The sequence below is a fragment of the Cucumis melo genome, chromosome 4 (genome assembly GCF_025177605.1).
Source record: "Cucumis melo cultivar AY chromosome 4, USDA_Cmelo_AY_1.0, whole genome shotgun sequence".
Lineage (NCBI taxonomy): Eukaryota > Viridiplantae > Streptophyta > Magnoliopsida > Cucurbitales > Cucurbitaceae > Cucumis > Cucumis melo.
This window is the reverse complement of record NC_066860.1, coordinates 32,688,552-32,704,598: the sequence shown is the minus strand read 5'-3', so window position 1 is coordinate 32,704,598 and position 16,047 is coordinate 32,688,552. Positions and strand designations below refer to the sequence as shown.

The window sequence follows — 16,047 nt, the reverse complement described above, 5'->3', positions numbered from 1 at the left end:
AAGTGTGTTTGAAGATTTTGTCGATAAATAATTGTCTCTAGTTTTAGTTGTTTTCTTTGATTACTTTCTTTTGTTTCTTTCACTTTCGGTATAATGTCATGACATTGATTTTTATTAATTAAACATGAGATAATACTTTGCACCTTGTCCATGTGATCAACTTTAAATCCTTTACGTTCACGATTTTGTTGGTAGTTTTTTTTTTTATATATTTATCTAGTTAATTGGACATGCATTTAATTTTTCTTTTTATAATTATGTGGTCCATATAATATAACTTTTGGAACCTAAATTTTTTTATGTATTATGATTTTGATTTTGAAACCAACATTTAAAAAGAAAAGATATTTCAAAAAAATGAATGAAAAGTTGTTAAACTAAAGTTGGTATAGTGTGGGCCGCGTTGATCCAATACTATTGGTCATTTGTGAATTGGGCTGGTTCGGACCAAGCCCAGTCCATTTTCTTCTTTCTCTCTCACCTCCGTTCACTCCGGTGACCGCCGCAAGCACAATCTCGTTGAACGAATGGCCCATGTCGCCTATCGTCGTTCTAGTTTCGCTCCTCATCCATCGATCTCTCTCAGCCGTTCGTAGTCATCACACTGGAGCGGTATACTCTTTTTTATTTCTCCATAGGTACTTTTCGATTTTTCCCTTTAAATACTGCAACATTTTAAGAGGATATCTGATCTCATTTTACTGCATGTAACACTATTTAAAACCACAACCTTAATACGAACCCCACCACATTTTGAATATGTTCCAAAGAAATTATCAATCTTGATGTGATGTATGATGACTCCTTGTAGATGAATGTTGTGTTTCTTGTTGAAATTTTGTGAAGTGGATCATTTTTCTTTATTTGTTATTTGTGTGGAGCATGCTTATGTCTTTTCTTCTTTATTCTCATACTCATGCTGGTCAAAACTTATTTGTACAAAATTATGCAAAAGTTTGGGCATTGTTTTTTATATTATACATGTACTAAATTCTTTCAAAACTATAAAATAGGGGTAAAAAAGAATCAAGAAACAATAAACCAAGAATAGTTGCATTAAATTTTGGGTTGCTCCAAAAAATATCGTTTGCACGATCCAATCCAACCAGGTACTACTACCAAATCCAACTTATTTGGAACGGAATTATTTTTCCAAGAAACAAAGATATTTCTTTATTTTCCTTTCTCACTTTCGTGGATTCCAAACAGGGGTCAATCTGCGTTTGAAGTTATAATCTAAGTATGCGGAATGATTTTCTAAATAAATAGAGAGTTTTCTCTGTTTCAATCGATCTCTTGAATGTACAAGTACATGTTGCCATTCATTTGATTTTCTCTTTCCCGTGCCTTTTGTTGCAGAAAATTTAGGCTTGTATTATTTCAAAAGAAGAACGAGGTTAGGGAAGTGTTGGTTTTGTTCGTCCACATATATTCAGATCATGGTGTTCAGTTTGTTCGCAATGATGCGAGGGTAAGGGCATAAATTTGTTTCTCTTATTGTGAAGGTTATGAACGTTCAACACCTTTCTCGGCCTTTTGGCTAAGATCTAATGCAGTATCTAAAGGTTTCAAACTTTCATGTTTTGTGTGTCGTGTTCTACTTCTTGCTTGCTTGTAATTTGCTTGTGGTATGTCTCGCCAATTTTATTTAATAATTACAGATTGACGAGACAACGCCATCCTGTTCTAACTTGGCCCGTTTGTAATTTGTTGTTTCGTATGCTTATTAGACTGTAGAAATAGATATGTTTTTCGTTGGGGTCTTAAATTAGTGATGATGGGGAGAACCACATGATCAAGATGAAGAGAAATCACCGTAAAGTAAAATGGACCAAGGCATATAGGAGGTTGCATGAAAGGATGTGACACAGGTAAACATGAGTTTGAGAGGAAGCGCAATAAACCAGAGAGATATGACAGGAATTTCGCCGAAGAGCCATTGAAGGCTATAAAGAAGATTGATAAAGTCATAGCGATTAGGGAATCAAGACACATTGCATGGAGGTTTTTAATTTCTTCCATTCCCATTTGTTTTAATGCCTATATATTTTGTGAATACTTACTACTTCAGGTGTAACTCGGTTCGTCACATTTGCAGAATGCGTGGAAAGAAAGCAAAGGGGCTTGAAGAGGATCTGAAGGAGGATCGTTCCCTCACCCTTCCAAAGATCAAAGTCAAGGTGGTACCATCACAAGGAGAGCACAATCAGCCTATGGAAGAATGAGTTTGTTACTTTTCTTATCTCACTATTTCAAATATTTACTTTTATCACATATCTTCAACTACCACATTTCTTGCACAGCGGCAGATTGCCATTGTCTGTCCTTACACACGCATGGTTCTTCTGTAGAAGTTCAATTTGAAAACGCTTAATCATCTTTTATGTTCATCTCAATCTGATTTTTCTTATTAGCAAGCATGGAATGAGTCTTGCTGTGCCCTCTCTCTTTCTTCCTCCCTTCATAGCTTCATCCCAAGCTTTCGAAGAGTTTCTTTTCCGATGTTCTGGCTGCCCTTTGGTTCTTGTTTTTTATTTTGTTTCAAATCCACCTTTACAGTAAGACATTGATAGGATGGGTTGGGACTTGAAATTTCAAGTTGTATTAATTACTCTAAATAAGCTTTTCGACTAGTTAGGTGGTATGTCCCGTGAGAATCGTTGAAGTACACGTAAGTTAGTCCGGACACTCACAAATATACATTATGGATGAGTATGTCTCTACAAAGTGTGGCACTGAAATTAGTAACTTTCACAAGATTGAGTATTGTCTTAGTTTGGATATTGCATTTTAAAACATTGACTTTTTTATTTCCATAGGGCAACCTCCTTTTTTCTTTCTCCTTTTTCTTTTAGATAATGTCAACTATTTGAATCAGTTGTTTTTATTATTCCCTTGAAGAAAATAAAGTCGGTCTTTATATATTTGTTTATAAAAAGGAAAGTTTAATGTAAGGCCTCTTTTGTTCCATAGGTCACATTCATTTTTTTTTATATGAAAGTTGTTTATTATATATCTTGAAACATAATTTTGAAACGAAGGGTTTACCAAAAACAAAGTTATATTTTATGTTGTACAGCATATTCAAAAGTTTGATTTCAATATAAACAATTCTTTAAATTGCGTTTGATAATATATCTATTAACTATTTAAATGTTAGGTCGACTATATCCTACTGTTAATCAATTAATAGTCATGTCTTATGTTGTTATTTTAATGTTAATTGAGTTATAACATGAATTACATGGAAAACATGAGAAATACTCTATGGATTGCGAAATTTGAGAAATAAAATTCAAATGGTGTATATTAAGCACATATTTGTTTCTTTTATCTTCTATAGAAACAACATCTGATATCAAAATTTCAATTATTAGTGTAACCAATAAATAGATTACTTGCTCTCAAGGAAAGTGTTGAGATTATAAAAGCACAGGAGAATTTGTTTAATAGAGTGAGAAAGAGAGAAGTTGATGTTGTTGTTAGATAATTTAAATGTCCCAACAGCCATCATTATCATATTCATTTCAATCTTCAATACTTCAGCTAAGAAAGCTGCTTCCCTTCTCATTTGATCATTTTGAATGAAGATGGGGACTTCAAATTTACAATTGGATAATAGCAACCTTTGCTTTTAAAGCCATGGATGGGTTAAAAGAGGGTTGTTGTGGTTGTCTATTTAATGTATATGTAACTCTTGTTTTGATTGGCTATTTTAACTCTCTACCAATTTGTTACCAAATTCAAGTATTGATAATACACACAACTTTATAACCATTAATCATACAAAACTAAGACTTGAGTCAACGTAGTTTGGAAAATCAAAATTGAATCATAGTATATTTCTTGAACAATTTCCAAGGATTTTTTTGCTTCAAATTCAAACGTAAAAAGAAAATCAAAATTGTAGCAAAGGTCTCAATTCTACACAAAATAACATTATAGATTCATTCATGTAGACGTGAAGTTAATTAAAATAAAAAAAAAATAGTAACGAACATGTGGGCATGGAAACATTTAAAACCATTCTCTAATCTTTGGTGTACTTAAATCCAATTTAACCTAAAACTAAAGATTCGAATTTATTGATGGAAAAGAAGAAAAAAAACCGAAAATTCGGCGTTTCATTGTCAGTTTGCTCTAAAACGGAAAATAATAAATAAATAAGTTAAATATGATTTAAATATTTAGTAGTGTAAAGTGTAACTCACACGTTTGGAACATCATAATAATAATAATAATAATAATAATAATCCTCTACGGTTGCAGTATATAATAACTTAGGAGCCCTTATTAATTCGTTAGGCCCATACATCACTATCAACCATTCATTCCCATCATCCCTTAAATTCCCCCCACGTGGCACCACGTCCTTCTTCCTCTAAATTAAAATTTATTTCCATTTGGTTAATAATACTTTACTTTCCAACAAAAAAAAAAAAAATATAATATAAAATTTAATCTAATTTAGTAAACCATATAAATATATATATATATTATATTCTCGTAGCTAAATTTTTAAACTACTTTGCAATATCTAAAAAAAAAAAAAAAAAAAAGAAAGAGAGAAAAAGTAAAACTCTTTAATTTAATTAATTGAGTTTTCTATGAGTGTTAGAAGTAATTTATTAATTGCAATGTGATGTCACGTGATTATTTATATTTATTTTTTTTATAGGATAAGTAAAGCATGCAGAATAAACTTGTGTTCCAATATATTTTATTAGTTACGTTACAATTATATTGTATTTTAATCTATATCTGAGTTGGACAAAAAATTTATCTGCTTGAGAACATCCATTGACTTGACTTGTATGTCTATCAATATGATGGTTGTTGTTAAGAATGGTAATTTTGATTTTGTCGATTTTGAAGCCAACCAAATCAATTAATTTTAAACATAAGAGATCTAAACCAATGTCCAATAAATAACAAAGCCAATTGATTAGATTTATTTTGATCGAATTATTATTGGTTTGGATCTCCATTGTTTACACTTTTATTCTTACTTCCACATTGTTTTCAATTTTGTACTTTTTTGCTAACTTTAAATTAAAATTTGGTATATTTCTTTCTTTATAGATTGCAATTTGACATTTTTATTTTTTATTTTAACTTTTGACATTTTCTAAATAAAAGACATGCATGCTACATAATAATTAACATAAAAAACAAAAAAAAAAAATATATATATATATATATATATATATATATATATAATGTATTTTTAGAGATACATAAATTCTATTTTGATTGGATTCGGTTTCGATTGATTTTTCTAATAATTTTTTTTATTAAATAAGGATATAAAATTGAAATGTATGTCAAGATGGGTAAATTTTAACGGTTGATTTTTTTTTAATAAAAGCAATATTTTCTTTCCAAAACTTTTGTATCATTATTATATATATGATTATTAGACCAAAATAGTTAGCTTGCAAGTTTCGATCTTTCTTTTTTTAAAAAAAAAAAATCATACAAAATAGGTATATGTATATAAATATTTGAAAATTTGAAAATAGGAAAGTAGAAATCTTTGTTTCAAAGAAAAATTAGGGCAAACTTACTTTTCTATTAAATATAAATTAATTTATTTTTCTATGACCATTACATTAATTTTATAACTGATATACATAAAGTGGGGTTTTATGAAGTTTCATATTTGGTCATGATCAGATGGACAAAGAACCAAGATTTTGTCAAACTTTTTTTTTTTTTTTTTTTTTTTTTTTTAAATTTTTATTTCTATCTTTTGTTGGATAAACATAAAGCTGCAACCTTTTTAGACATGAAAACAAGAAAAACACAAAACTTTGCTCTTATCCACATAATATTTTTCATATTGATAAGTACAGACAAAATAAAGGTGGGATTTTCATAGACATATTCCAATATTATTAATTATTTAGAATTCTTTAAGGTCAGAGAGAATCATATTTATTTTTCTTTAAGACAATAACATGCCTTTCATTCTCTCACCTCTCTTTTTCCTTAAAAAAAAAATCATTTATTTTACTATTATTACTATTATTATTATTTTTAATAATTCAACCACTTTGTTGAGGTGATATATTAGATCAAATCATCCAATTTTTAAAAAGCATAAGCGAAGCTAGAGATTTTGGACCAAGCAATTTTTGTTATGGTGATTTGAACTATTAACTAAAAAATCAAAGCATAAGCTAACTAAGTATTCGGTGTTGACAAAATATACATACATATATAGCTGTACATATATTCAAATTTGCATCTAATACTTATTCTAAGACTATATTTAATAATTTATGAGAAAAAGTCTTACTTTGGTAACAATGAGAATTGGAACCATTGAAGTTGAATGTGTTCTTAGTTCATGTATTAATCTAGTAAGTTATGCTGATGTTGATTTAATACTATTATTCTATTATATAAATGAATTCGTTAAAATTGAAGTTCTTAGTTTCGTATATGTGTGACTCAAACATTTATTATAGATGGAAAGAAGTAAAGAAGACAACCCACACATTAACCAAACAAAGCCATAAGAACCTCAACAAAACTCCCTTCCCTTTTGTCAACTTCACTTTTCTCTTCCCCCTCCCATTTCTTTTTTCTTCTTTCTCACCCAAACTTACAATTATTCTTCCACTTTTATACCCTAAAAAACGCACCTTCCATTTTTCACCTCTGTTTTTGCACAAATTCCCCCGTTTTCTTCCTTCTGCTTCTTCTTCTTCTTCTTCTTCTTCTTCTTCCTCTTCCTCTTCCTCTTCCTCTTCTTCCTCATGAGGAGAAGCATTGCTACTTGTTACAGTGAACATGCCGTTAAAGTCTCTGATTCTTATTGCTCTGGCCCTTCCCCTAATCCCCATGTCTTCTCCAAATTCCCTTCTTCTAATTCCCCTCTCTCTGTTTCTTCCATTTACAGAGCAAAGCTTTCCACTTCTAATGATCTTCTTATTCTTCTCCATTGGACTGCTAAAGATTTGGGTCAATCCTTTAAAATCAAGATCAATTCCATTTCCCTTCCCATTCTCACTACCAAGGGTCTCAAAACGTTCAGACTCGATCACAATTCCGAGATTTCGGTCTTTTGGGATATCTCCGATGCCCGATTCGATCCTGGGCCTGATCCGAGTTCTGGGTTTTACGTAGCTGTCACGGTGGATTCCGAAATTGCGTTGTTGATCGGTGATGAGAGGGAGAAATTGGTGAAATTGGGAGTTTTGAAAGAGAATTTGGATACCGAATTGTTGAAATTCTCTCTGGTTTCTCGGAGGGAGGATTTTTGTGCTGACGATTCTGTTTTCTTGACCAAGGCTAGATTCTCGGACGACGGTGGGGTTCATGAGATTGTGGTCAAGTGCGGCGGCGGGGAGGAAATGAGGAACCAGAGACTGGCGGTGTTTATTGATAAGAAACAGGTTTTTGAAGTGAAGAGGTTGAAGTGGAATTTTCGAGGGAATCAAACGATTTTTTTAGATGGGTCGGTGGTTGATATGATGTGGGATGTTTACGATTGGCTATTCCGACCGGAATCTGCGGCGGGGGCGGCGTTTATGTTTAGGAAGAGAAGTGGATTGGACAGTCGGCTGTGGCTGGAGGAGAAGACGAAGCAAGAGAAGGCTGGCTTTTCTTTGTTGATTCGAGCTTGTAAGAATAATCCTTCTTCATTCTTAATTTCATAATTTGGTTTTGAGAAAATAACAAAGAAAAAGAAAATTTGTTTTTCATATAATTTTTCTTTTTATTATTATTATTATTATTTATTTTTGTGATTTTTAGTTTGGATTATTTGATTCTCTCTTTGAAGTTACTTGGAAGAAAAATGATTCTGTAGGAACTTTCTTTTTTCTTCACTTAGAGGGAAATTTGTTCATTGTGCTTTTCTTTGGACATGGGATGTTTGGGGTTTTTCACCTATTGTAACTTGTATATATTCTAATGAAGAAAAAAAAAAAATGTAAATTTGAAGGCACATGTATGAGTTTAATTGTGTTTGTGTGTTTTTTTAGCCCAGGTCCAATTTTTTAACTTCTCTTGAATGAAATAAGTTACATTGTTGTAGTTGGTTCAATGTTTTCACCTTTCATTGTAATAGATAAAGTTCAAAATTATTATAACTAATATTTAAAATTGTCTTATTTTTTCATATGTAATTTATAAACATGATCTATTATAATCTATTAAAGTCTATAATTACCAACTCATTGCTCTCAATTATTTTATATATATGTTTAATTAGATATAGATTATGACTTTAAAAGAATTTTGAATGTGGAGGATGGATCTTTACAAGGAGACAAGATTGTGAAGTTGGTCCTCTAAACCCAATGAGATTTTGATTACATTTAGAGGAAGGAGTTATTTGATTTTCTTTTAATTTAAGTTATTTTAGAAGAAAAATAATAAATTATAAAAAATAATGGGGTTTTAGTTTCTTCAAAAAAAAAAAAAAAGAAAAAAGAAAAAAAGAAAAAAGAAAAAAAGAAAAAAGAAAAAAGAAAAAAGAAAAATAAAAAGAAAGGGGTTAGAAATTTTTGAGTTTGTATTCCATGTAGAAATTTATATATTAATACGTAAAAAAAAGAAATCGTCAGAAATAGAATATTTATATTTTATAGAAAAATCGAGTGTGATAAATTATGCTTTGTAGGTAAATAATTTGCTATTATTGACTATAGAAAGCAAACAAACGTAGAAAGTAAATGCATTTAGATATTTGTCGACTTAGCCATAATTTAATTGATTAAAGGAAAAAAATTAAGATTTGAAAGTTATTTATTCTTTTAGGAAAATTATTAATGTTAAGATAAATTACGATACTAACAACTCATGGAAATAATTTATTTTATTCAAGTGTTGCTCTGAAAACTCTATTAAAATCCTTAGGAAACGATTATTTTTATTTTTATTTTATTAAGTTTCCATACATAACAATTAAGAAAGAAGAACGATTTAAAATGACCATAAATGCATTAAACAATCGTATTTATATTTTCTTTAAGCAAATCAAACATAAAACAAAGTGATTAAACTTGTGGCAAATTTCAAACTTTAACATAAAAAATTATATATATATTTTAAAAGTTGGATGAAAGTGAAGTGATATATAATAATAATGTGGACTGTTATAAGTAAGACTAAGTATTGAAATTTTAATAATTAGCTAAAATAGTCTAAGACCACCTTTATCCAAAATGGGCTGGTTGATTTGGGCCCATTTCCTTGCTCTCAAGAGGCTTCATGCAAGCCCATACTCGAAGCTTCATTTTTATTCTTATTTTCAAATAACCCAAAAAACTCTATTTATTTACCACAATTCAAATTGATTTTTTATTTTATGTAATTAAATATTTCTCATTCATCCGTGTGTACATTAGTTTAATTTCAAAAATGATTGTATTTACGATGTATATTTAAATTTTAGAATCCATCGATAAAAATTTATTAATATCTATTATCGATTCTACTATTTTTGTAAATACCAATAAACAATGCGTGCATCGCACGCGAAAATCCGGATCTTAACTTTATAAAATTGAAACAGTCGTTTCAATATTTTTGTATTTTTATCTTTTTTATATTGACATCGTAGTGAGTGGAAAATAAATAGTAAATTTAGAAATATAGTAATATACTATCTTAAAATATAATTTTTTTATTTTAGTTATAATTAAAAATGGAATTGTATTTTTTTAATATAAATGTGAAATCGAATGTTTTACCATATAGGCATGCATCGTTACTATAAAAACAAATAATTTAATAAAATAAATATCAAAGTTATATTATAATTTTTTTCTAAAAGATGTTATTAGGTAAATCATTAACTAGAATCTGAACAACTTAATTCTTATTATATCATAATTGTTTTTAATGATTTTGAAGGTAAAAAAAATTAATGGAAAGATTTTAATATCTCTTACTTTTACGCATTTTATTATCTTTATGTATACTTAATAAATTCCAACAATATTTATCTTGTTCGAACAAAATCAAATTACAAGTTAAGTCACTCAACCATTTCACTAACAAAATGGCTTTAATAAAAAAAAACTAAATAAAGAAAAAAATCATAAACAAGATTTTCATAGTTACATTAAAAAAAAAAAAAACCTCAATATTACACGATTTAAACATAAATAACATAAACATATGTGTGTGTCAAAACTTGATGGTTTAAACCTCCCCAACGTTTGTTATGTTCTAAAAAGAAACATATGGATGAAGTAATATACACAAGCGTACTTCTATATATATAAAAAATAGACAACAAAATAAGAAAAAAAAAAGAAAAAAACATAATTTTGATTTCTTTTCCACCCTTAGCATTTTGTTGTGGCTTGTGAGCATGAATGAATGAGATATTTACACCCAAATGAAGAATTCGAAAGGTTAAAAGGGATACAAAATAGTTAATATAGTTGGAAGATAGAAGATTAAAGGAGAGAGGAATATGAATGGGCTATGATAAATTAAATGACATAATTAATTGGTGATAAAATTTTAAAATTTTGAAAAAAGTTATAATAAGAAGATGAAAATTTAAAAAAATCATTTCCACCCAAACAAACATTAAAATTATAATGACAATGATCACAAACATTAATCTACTACTAAAGCAAGACTAAAAAAAGTTACAACGAAAGGATAAAATTACCACTAAAGCATTTCTCCACATTCATTTTATAAGATTTTAGTTTATTTTAATATATTTGAAATCAATCCTCTGAGTTATTAATTTTAACTATATTTAAAGTTAATTATTATTCCTCTCTTTACTTTATAAACACTATTTTCAAGATATATTTTTTTTTCAATCATTTAACAAAAATATAAAAATAAAAAATATGATATATTATTATAAATAAATTGAACGCTCAAGTTTGATAAAGTTCAAACTTCAATTGGTTTAGAACATATAAATAGCTTTTACATGATAAATATTTATGATGTTTTCGAATTTCTTTTATTATTTATTTTTCTAAAATATAGAGTAGTTGCTTTTAAGAGTGTCCATCGATAATAAAAGCATATGGTTCTCTCGACCACTTCGAACATAATATTTAACAAAAAAGAATATATTAACTAAACATCTCACACAATAGAATAAGGTGCACAAACCCAAGTTGAACCATGACATTGAAAGAAGCCTAATTAGTAAAATAGTATAGTTGTTGGGGAAAGGAGAGGTATAAATCATTTTCAGTGGTAGGGAGAAAGGCATCATGTTGACACACAATGGCAGCATCCTCAAGCATTCTTATAAAGTGACAAATATTTTAATTAATCTAAACTGGTGAATGGGATACAACACCTAAACTAAGTTAAAGTTTAATTTATTTTTTTCATTTTTTGTTTTGATTGAACAAAAATTAGTGTACTTTTAAATATATTTTACGTATTTAATAATAATTTTTCAATATTACATCGTCGTTTTATTATTTTAATTTTGAACAACTTATCGACTCGGGACCATATACTAATTGAACATCCGACCTTTAATAAAGAAAATTATTGTCGTTGTCAACTGTGACTAATATAATATTTTAAACAGCATACTACATATATTTAGCCTTCGGCATATTTTTCCCATCACTGCAATTAACATAAAACTTTTATTAGAAACTAAGTTGGAGAAAAAACTTGCAGAGTCAACTAAAAATTTAATATTTGGAAATATGAATAAATATGTATTTATATAAATATTAGTCTGTAGCCAACAAATTCGAATTTGAAATCGTATAGTCACAAATTAATTAGCAACCTTATGAACATTTCATATATCTCCATCTCTAATAAATTGGGGGAAGACAAATTTGGTTAGGGAAATGGATGGATTCGTACGTCGTTCGTTGCCAAACTCTAGTTAGCCATCAAACTGTTTCATCTAACCTAACAATGTGGTAGCTTGATTGCCATCCGATTCTTTCATTTACTTGTCTACAAACCTCTTTCTTAGCGTTATTTTTTAACATTTAGACTCATTTTATGTATATCATTTATTGTAAAGTCGTGGGAGATAAATGAAGCGTTACATACCATTTCCTTTACAACTTCATAGAAATATTGTTGTTTCTTTTGAATTTATGAAATATTGTTGTCTTTCATTCATTCGTCTTTTATATGAGTTCGTAAAACTTGTAATTTCTTAGCTTGGCTTACACATTCTATACGAATATCGACCTATCTTATGGCATTTGGATACGGGCCGTGGCCTAAAACGAAGTTGCCCTAGATCCTAGATTTAGATCTGTGAGCTACAAAAAAAAGTGATGGTAAAAACCAAAAGCAAAACAAGCAAAAGCCCCAGGGTCTATCAAACCAAGTGTGGCCCCTTGACTTGGGGTTTCTTGCCCCCACAGTTTTTCCTCTCCTTTTTGTCCCCCAAACTTTGACCTTCCCATTGCTCATAGATTTCAACCTTTTTTTTTTCTTGAAGTCTCTCCATTCTTCTATATTCCCATTTTAACCCTCTATTTATTTTGGGCCCAATTCACAATCAAATTTATTGTCTTCTGTCCTCAAAATGTCAATACTGCCCTTTGTAGAATGTAGTAGAATATTCATGCTACAATCTTTTTTACATGATTTTATAGTAAAAAAAAGACAATGTCAATGACAAAAATAATGTTTTCGACATCTTAGTTGCACGTGTATTAATTAACGGTATAACACTTCATTAACTAAGTATAAATCGTTTGGTTAAAATATCTTTAAATATAGATAGATTCAAAAGAGAAAAAAAAAAAAACAACGAATAAAATCATGTCGTTTTAACAATCCAAGTATCAAATAAATTATATTTAATTTATTTATTTATTTTTTTGTTGATATTTTTTTCGTTAACACTTTATTTTTTTCCAAACAATTGTGTTGTATAGTTTATAAGATGTTGATTTTATGTGGTTTAAAAGTTAATAGGTTTAAAGCAATATATCTATTTGACCTAATAATGGTTAATACGTAATAAATTATTACAAAAGTAAATAGAAAGATTGTAAAATTATGTCTAATGGAATGAGAATTATACTATTCGATGTAGAGGAATATTCTTAGGATCTGAAGCCAATAGGGGTAAAATAGTAAAATCAAACTTTTCTTGCGGAAAAAGAAAAACGCCAAAACAAGTGGCGATGATTACTCCCTCTGTTTTTGTTTCTCCCAAACCGCTTGATATAAACGCAGAGCTCCTAAAACCCTTTCACTTCACTGCTCTCTCTCTCCTTCCAATTTCTTCAATCTTCTTCTATTTTCAATCCTCGTTTCCATTCCAAAATGTCTTCCTTCAAGAGCAAGTATCAGGGTATTTCTTCCTTTTCTCTGTTTCTTCCAATTTCCCCATGTTCCGATCAGAATTCTGTTTTGGCCTTTTCGTTTCATTTTTTTGGTATTTATGTTTGATGGCTTGTTTTTTTATTTTTGGTTGATCTGTGTCTCTTGGTTTAATTTCTTGAATCTGGGTGTTTGTTGCTTCTGTTTCCAGTAATCCGGTTATGATGCTCTGTTTGATCATCTCTCTGTTTAGCTTTGTTTATTTGCTCGTTCATTTTCATTTGATTGCGTATGTCTATCCTCTATTTTGTTATTCTATTGTTATTTCAACTTGTTTGTACTTTGATCTACCAAATACATGCAGTAACTCATATATACTCCTTTAACGTCGGTATTTATACTCTTTTGAGGTGTGATCTCATTTCGTTTTAAGTTACAGACTTTTTGCTTTTGCATATGGTTGAAATGAAACTTTCCAGTGACAAGATTGCAGGAAAATATCACTAGTTTGGATTACTGAATAGCCCGATCACCGATGATGCTTTTAACTTTATGTGTTAATAAGATCTTTACTTGATTTTGTATAAGCGTGGAGGCAGGAGCCACTTTCCATTGAAATTGTGACTTAACAGGGGGTTCACTCTTTCTCTCTGTTTTTGTGTGCAAGTTTCTGGATTGTGGGGACAGGAATTTTGGAATTGAATCTTTTGTTTAAAGGGAATTTAATGTCCTGTGTAGTGAAGAATAAAACTCATCTTATGTACAGTGGGCCAAGTAGAGGTCAATAATGTACCTTTTTCTGGTTTCTTTCTGTTCAACTTTTCCACTCTGTTCCATCAATGAATGCCTTCTACCTGAAGAAGGTACCTAAATTGAGAACTTCGAAGGAGAAAAATCTTAAAGGTGTGTCAAGTAAAAACTGTAGTTCTTTGAAGGATTTTGAATGTATTTACCATTTATAGGTATTGTAGATGTATAATGCTTCACTGTCATATATGTTTAAATTTTCCACTCTGATCTATCAAGTGGATCATGTCATCGTTTTCTTGAATGTGGGGATTTGTCGAACATGTGGAAATGTCTTGAATGTGTTATTTTGCTTTGAATGACCAAGCATGGGTCTTGGTGTATTCACGTTTAATCTAATCTAACCCTAGGGGTGATTCTAGTGAGTCACATAAATCTCTATCTTCCCCATTTTAAGTTTTTATATTTTCTTACGTTCTTGATTTCTTAAGAGAACACTTGAGTTATTTATCTTGCTTGATTCAGAGGATCATTAATTTTAAGCAAACTTCATACCATCTTTTACTATTTGTGATTTATCTCTTCAATATACGTTTTGTGCAGATGAGCTCATTGCCAATGCTGCCTACATTGGCACTCCTGGGAAGGGTATCCTTGCTGCTGATGAATCAACTGGTACCATTGGCAAACGTCTAGCGAGTATCAATGTTGAGAATGTTGAATCGAACCGACGCGCACTCCGGGAACTTCTCTTCCTCACTCCCGGTGCCCTTCAGTATCTGAGTGGAGTTATCTTGTTTGAGGAGACTCTCTACCAGAAGACAGCTGCAGGTAAACTGACAAGCTAGTAAATGCCACGTTTGATTTTTCTGTGTGTCCTTATCCAGGTCGGACAGTGTGTTTTTTGGATAGATTGATTTGTGTATGATGTGTTGCTTTATCCATCTGGTTGTTTGAACAGGCAAGCCATTTGTTGATGTCTTGAAGGAAGGTGGTGTGTTACCTGGCATCAAGGTTGACAAGGGTACTGTTGAACTTGCTGGTACTAATGGTGAAACAACCACCCAAGGTCTTGATGGCCTTGCTCAGCGCTGCCAAAAGTACTATGAAGCTGGTGCTAGGTTCGCCAAATGGCGTGCAGTGCTCAAGATCGGTCCTACTGAGCCGTCACAATTGTCTATCAACGAGAATGCTTATGGATTAGCTCGGTATGCTGCTATCTGCCAGGAGAATGGTCTTGTTCCCATTGTTGAGCCTGAGATTCTGGTTGATGGATCTCACAGCATTGATAAATGTGCTGAAGTGACCGAGCGTGTTCTTGCTGCGTGTTACAAGGCCCTCAATGATCACCACGTCCTCCTCGAAGGGACTCTGTTGAAGCCCAACATGGTTACCCCTGGATCTGAAGCTGCCAAAGTTGCCCCAGAGGTGATTGCTGAATACACTGTTCGGGCTCTACAACGTACCGTCCCTGCTGCAGTTCCAGCCATCGTTTTCTTGTCAGGCGGGCAGAGTGAGGAGGAAGCAACCCTCAACCTCAATGCCATGAACAAACTGAAGGGAAAGAAGCCATGGTCGTTATCTTTCTCGTTTGGACGTGCCCTTCAGCAGAGTACTCTCAAGGCATGGGCAGGAAAGGAGGAGAATGTTGAGAAGGCAAGGGCTGCTTTCCTCACAAGGTGCAAGGCGAACTCGGAGGCAACCCTCGGAACATACAAGGGTGATGCAAACCTCAGCGAGGGTGCGGCAGAAAGTCTTCATGTCAAGGATTATAAATACTGAAAAGGGGTTATTTTGCTGTTTCTATTGTTATTATGTTTTGTTAATTAAGCATGAGGTTAGAGCATTCTGACGTGTTGATGAGGTTCATCAGGGACAACAATAAGCCTTTTGAAGAAGCTTTTTCTTTGCTTTGCTTTTCTTTTCTTTTCTTTTCTTTTTGTTGGGGATTGTGGAGTGAGCTGTGTTCTGGTTTTTCTCTCAGTTGTAAAACAAAGAAGGAAAAAAAAAATAGGAATTTATCTATCTTTACATTGAACTTTA

At 31.0% G+C, this 16,047-nt stretch overlaps 2 protein-coding genes, 1 long non-coding RNA gene and 1 pseudogene across 7 annotated transcripts; all 4 read left to right on the top strand.

Annotated features, from left to right (window-relative positions):
- Nucleotides 1-383: 383 nt before the first annotated feature.
- LOC103486575 (uncharacterized) lies at nt 384-2,755 on the top strand. 4 transcript variants are annotated; one of them, XR_007820430.1, is made up of 4 exons: nt 387-638; nt 1,360-1,471; nt 1,731-2,004; nt 2,099-2,755. It is a non-coding gene; the product is annotated as an uncharacterized LOC103486575 (long non-coding RNA). The 4 variants fall into 4 exon arrangements; XR_537098.3 differs by having other exon boundaries at nt 384-638; nt 1,360-2,004; XR_537097.3 differs by lacking the exon at nt 387-638 and adding an exon at nt 1,010-1,109 and having other exon boundaries at nt 1,360-2,004.
- Nucleotides 1,520-1,679, top strand: LOC127149273 (U2 spliceosomal RNA; annotated as a pseudogene).
- Nucleotides 2,756-6,452: 3,697 nt separating the features above from the next.
- LOC103486576 (uncharacterized) lies at nt 6,453-7,992 on the top strand. The gene has a single exon (XM_008444580.3). The coding sequence runs from the start codon at nt 6,765-6,767 to the stop codon at nt 7,665-7,667; it is 903 nt and encodes a 300-aa protein (XP_008442802.1). The 5' UTR covers nt 6,453-6,764; the 3' UTR covers nt 7,668-7,992.
- A 5,119-nt stretch (nt 7,993-13,111) lies between these two features.
- Nucleotides 13,112-16,047, top strand: LOC103486577 (fructose-bisphosphate aldolase 6, cytosolic). Of its 2 annotated transcripts, none has more exons than XM_008444582.3 (3): nt 13,112-13,288; nt 14,608-14,835; nt 14,966-16,047. In XM_008444582.3, exons 1-3 carry the CDS (start codon nt 13,261-13,263, stop codon nt 15,784-15,786), a joined length of 1,077 nt encoding a protein of 358 aa, XP_008442804.1. In that variant the 5' UTR covers nt 13,112-13,260; the 3' UTR covers nt 15,787-16,047. The 2 variants fall into 2 exon arrangements, with proteins under 2 accessions (XP_008442804.1, XP_008442803.1); XM_008444581.3 differs by having other exon boundaries at nt 13,188-14,160.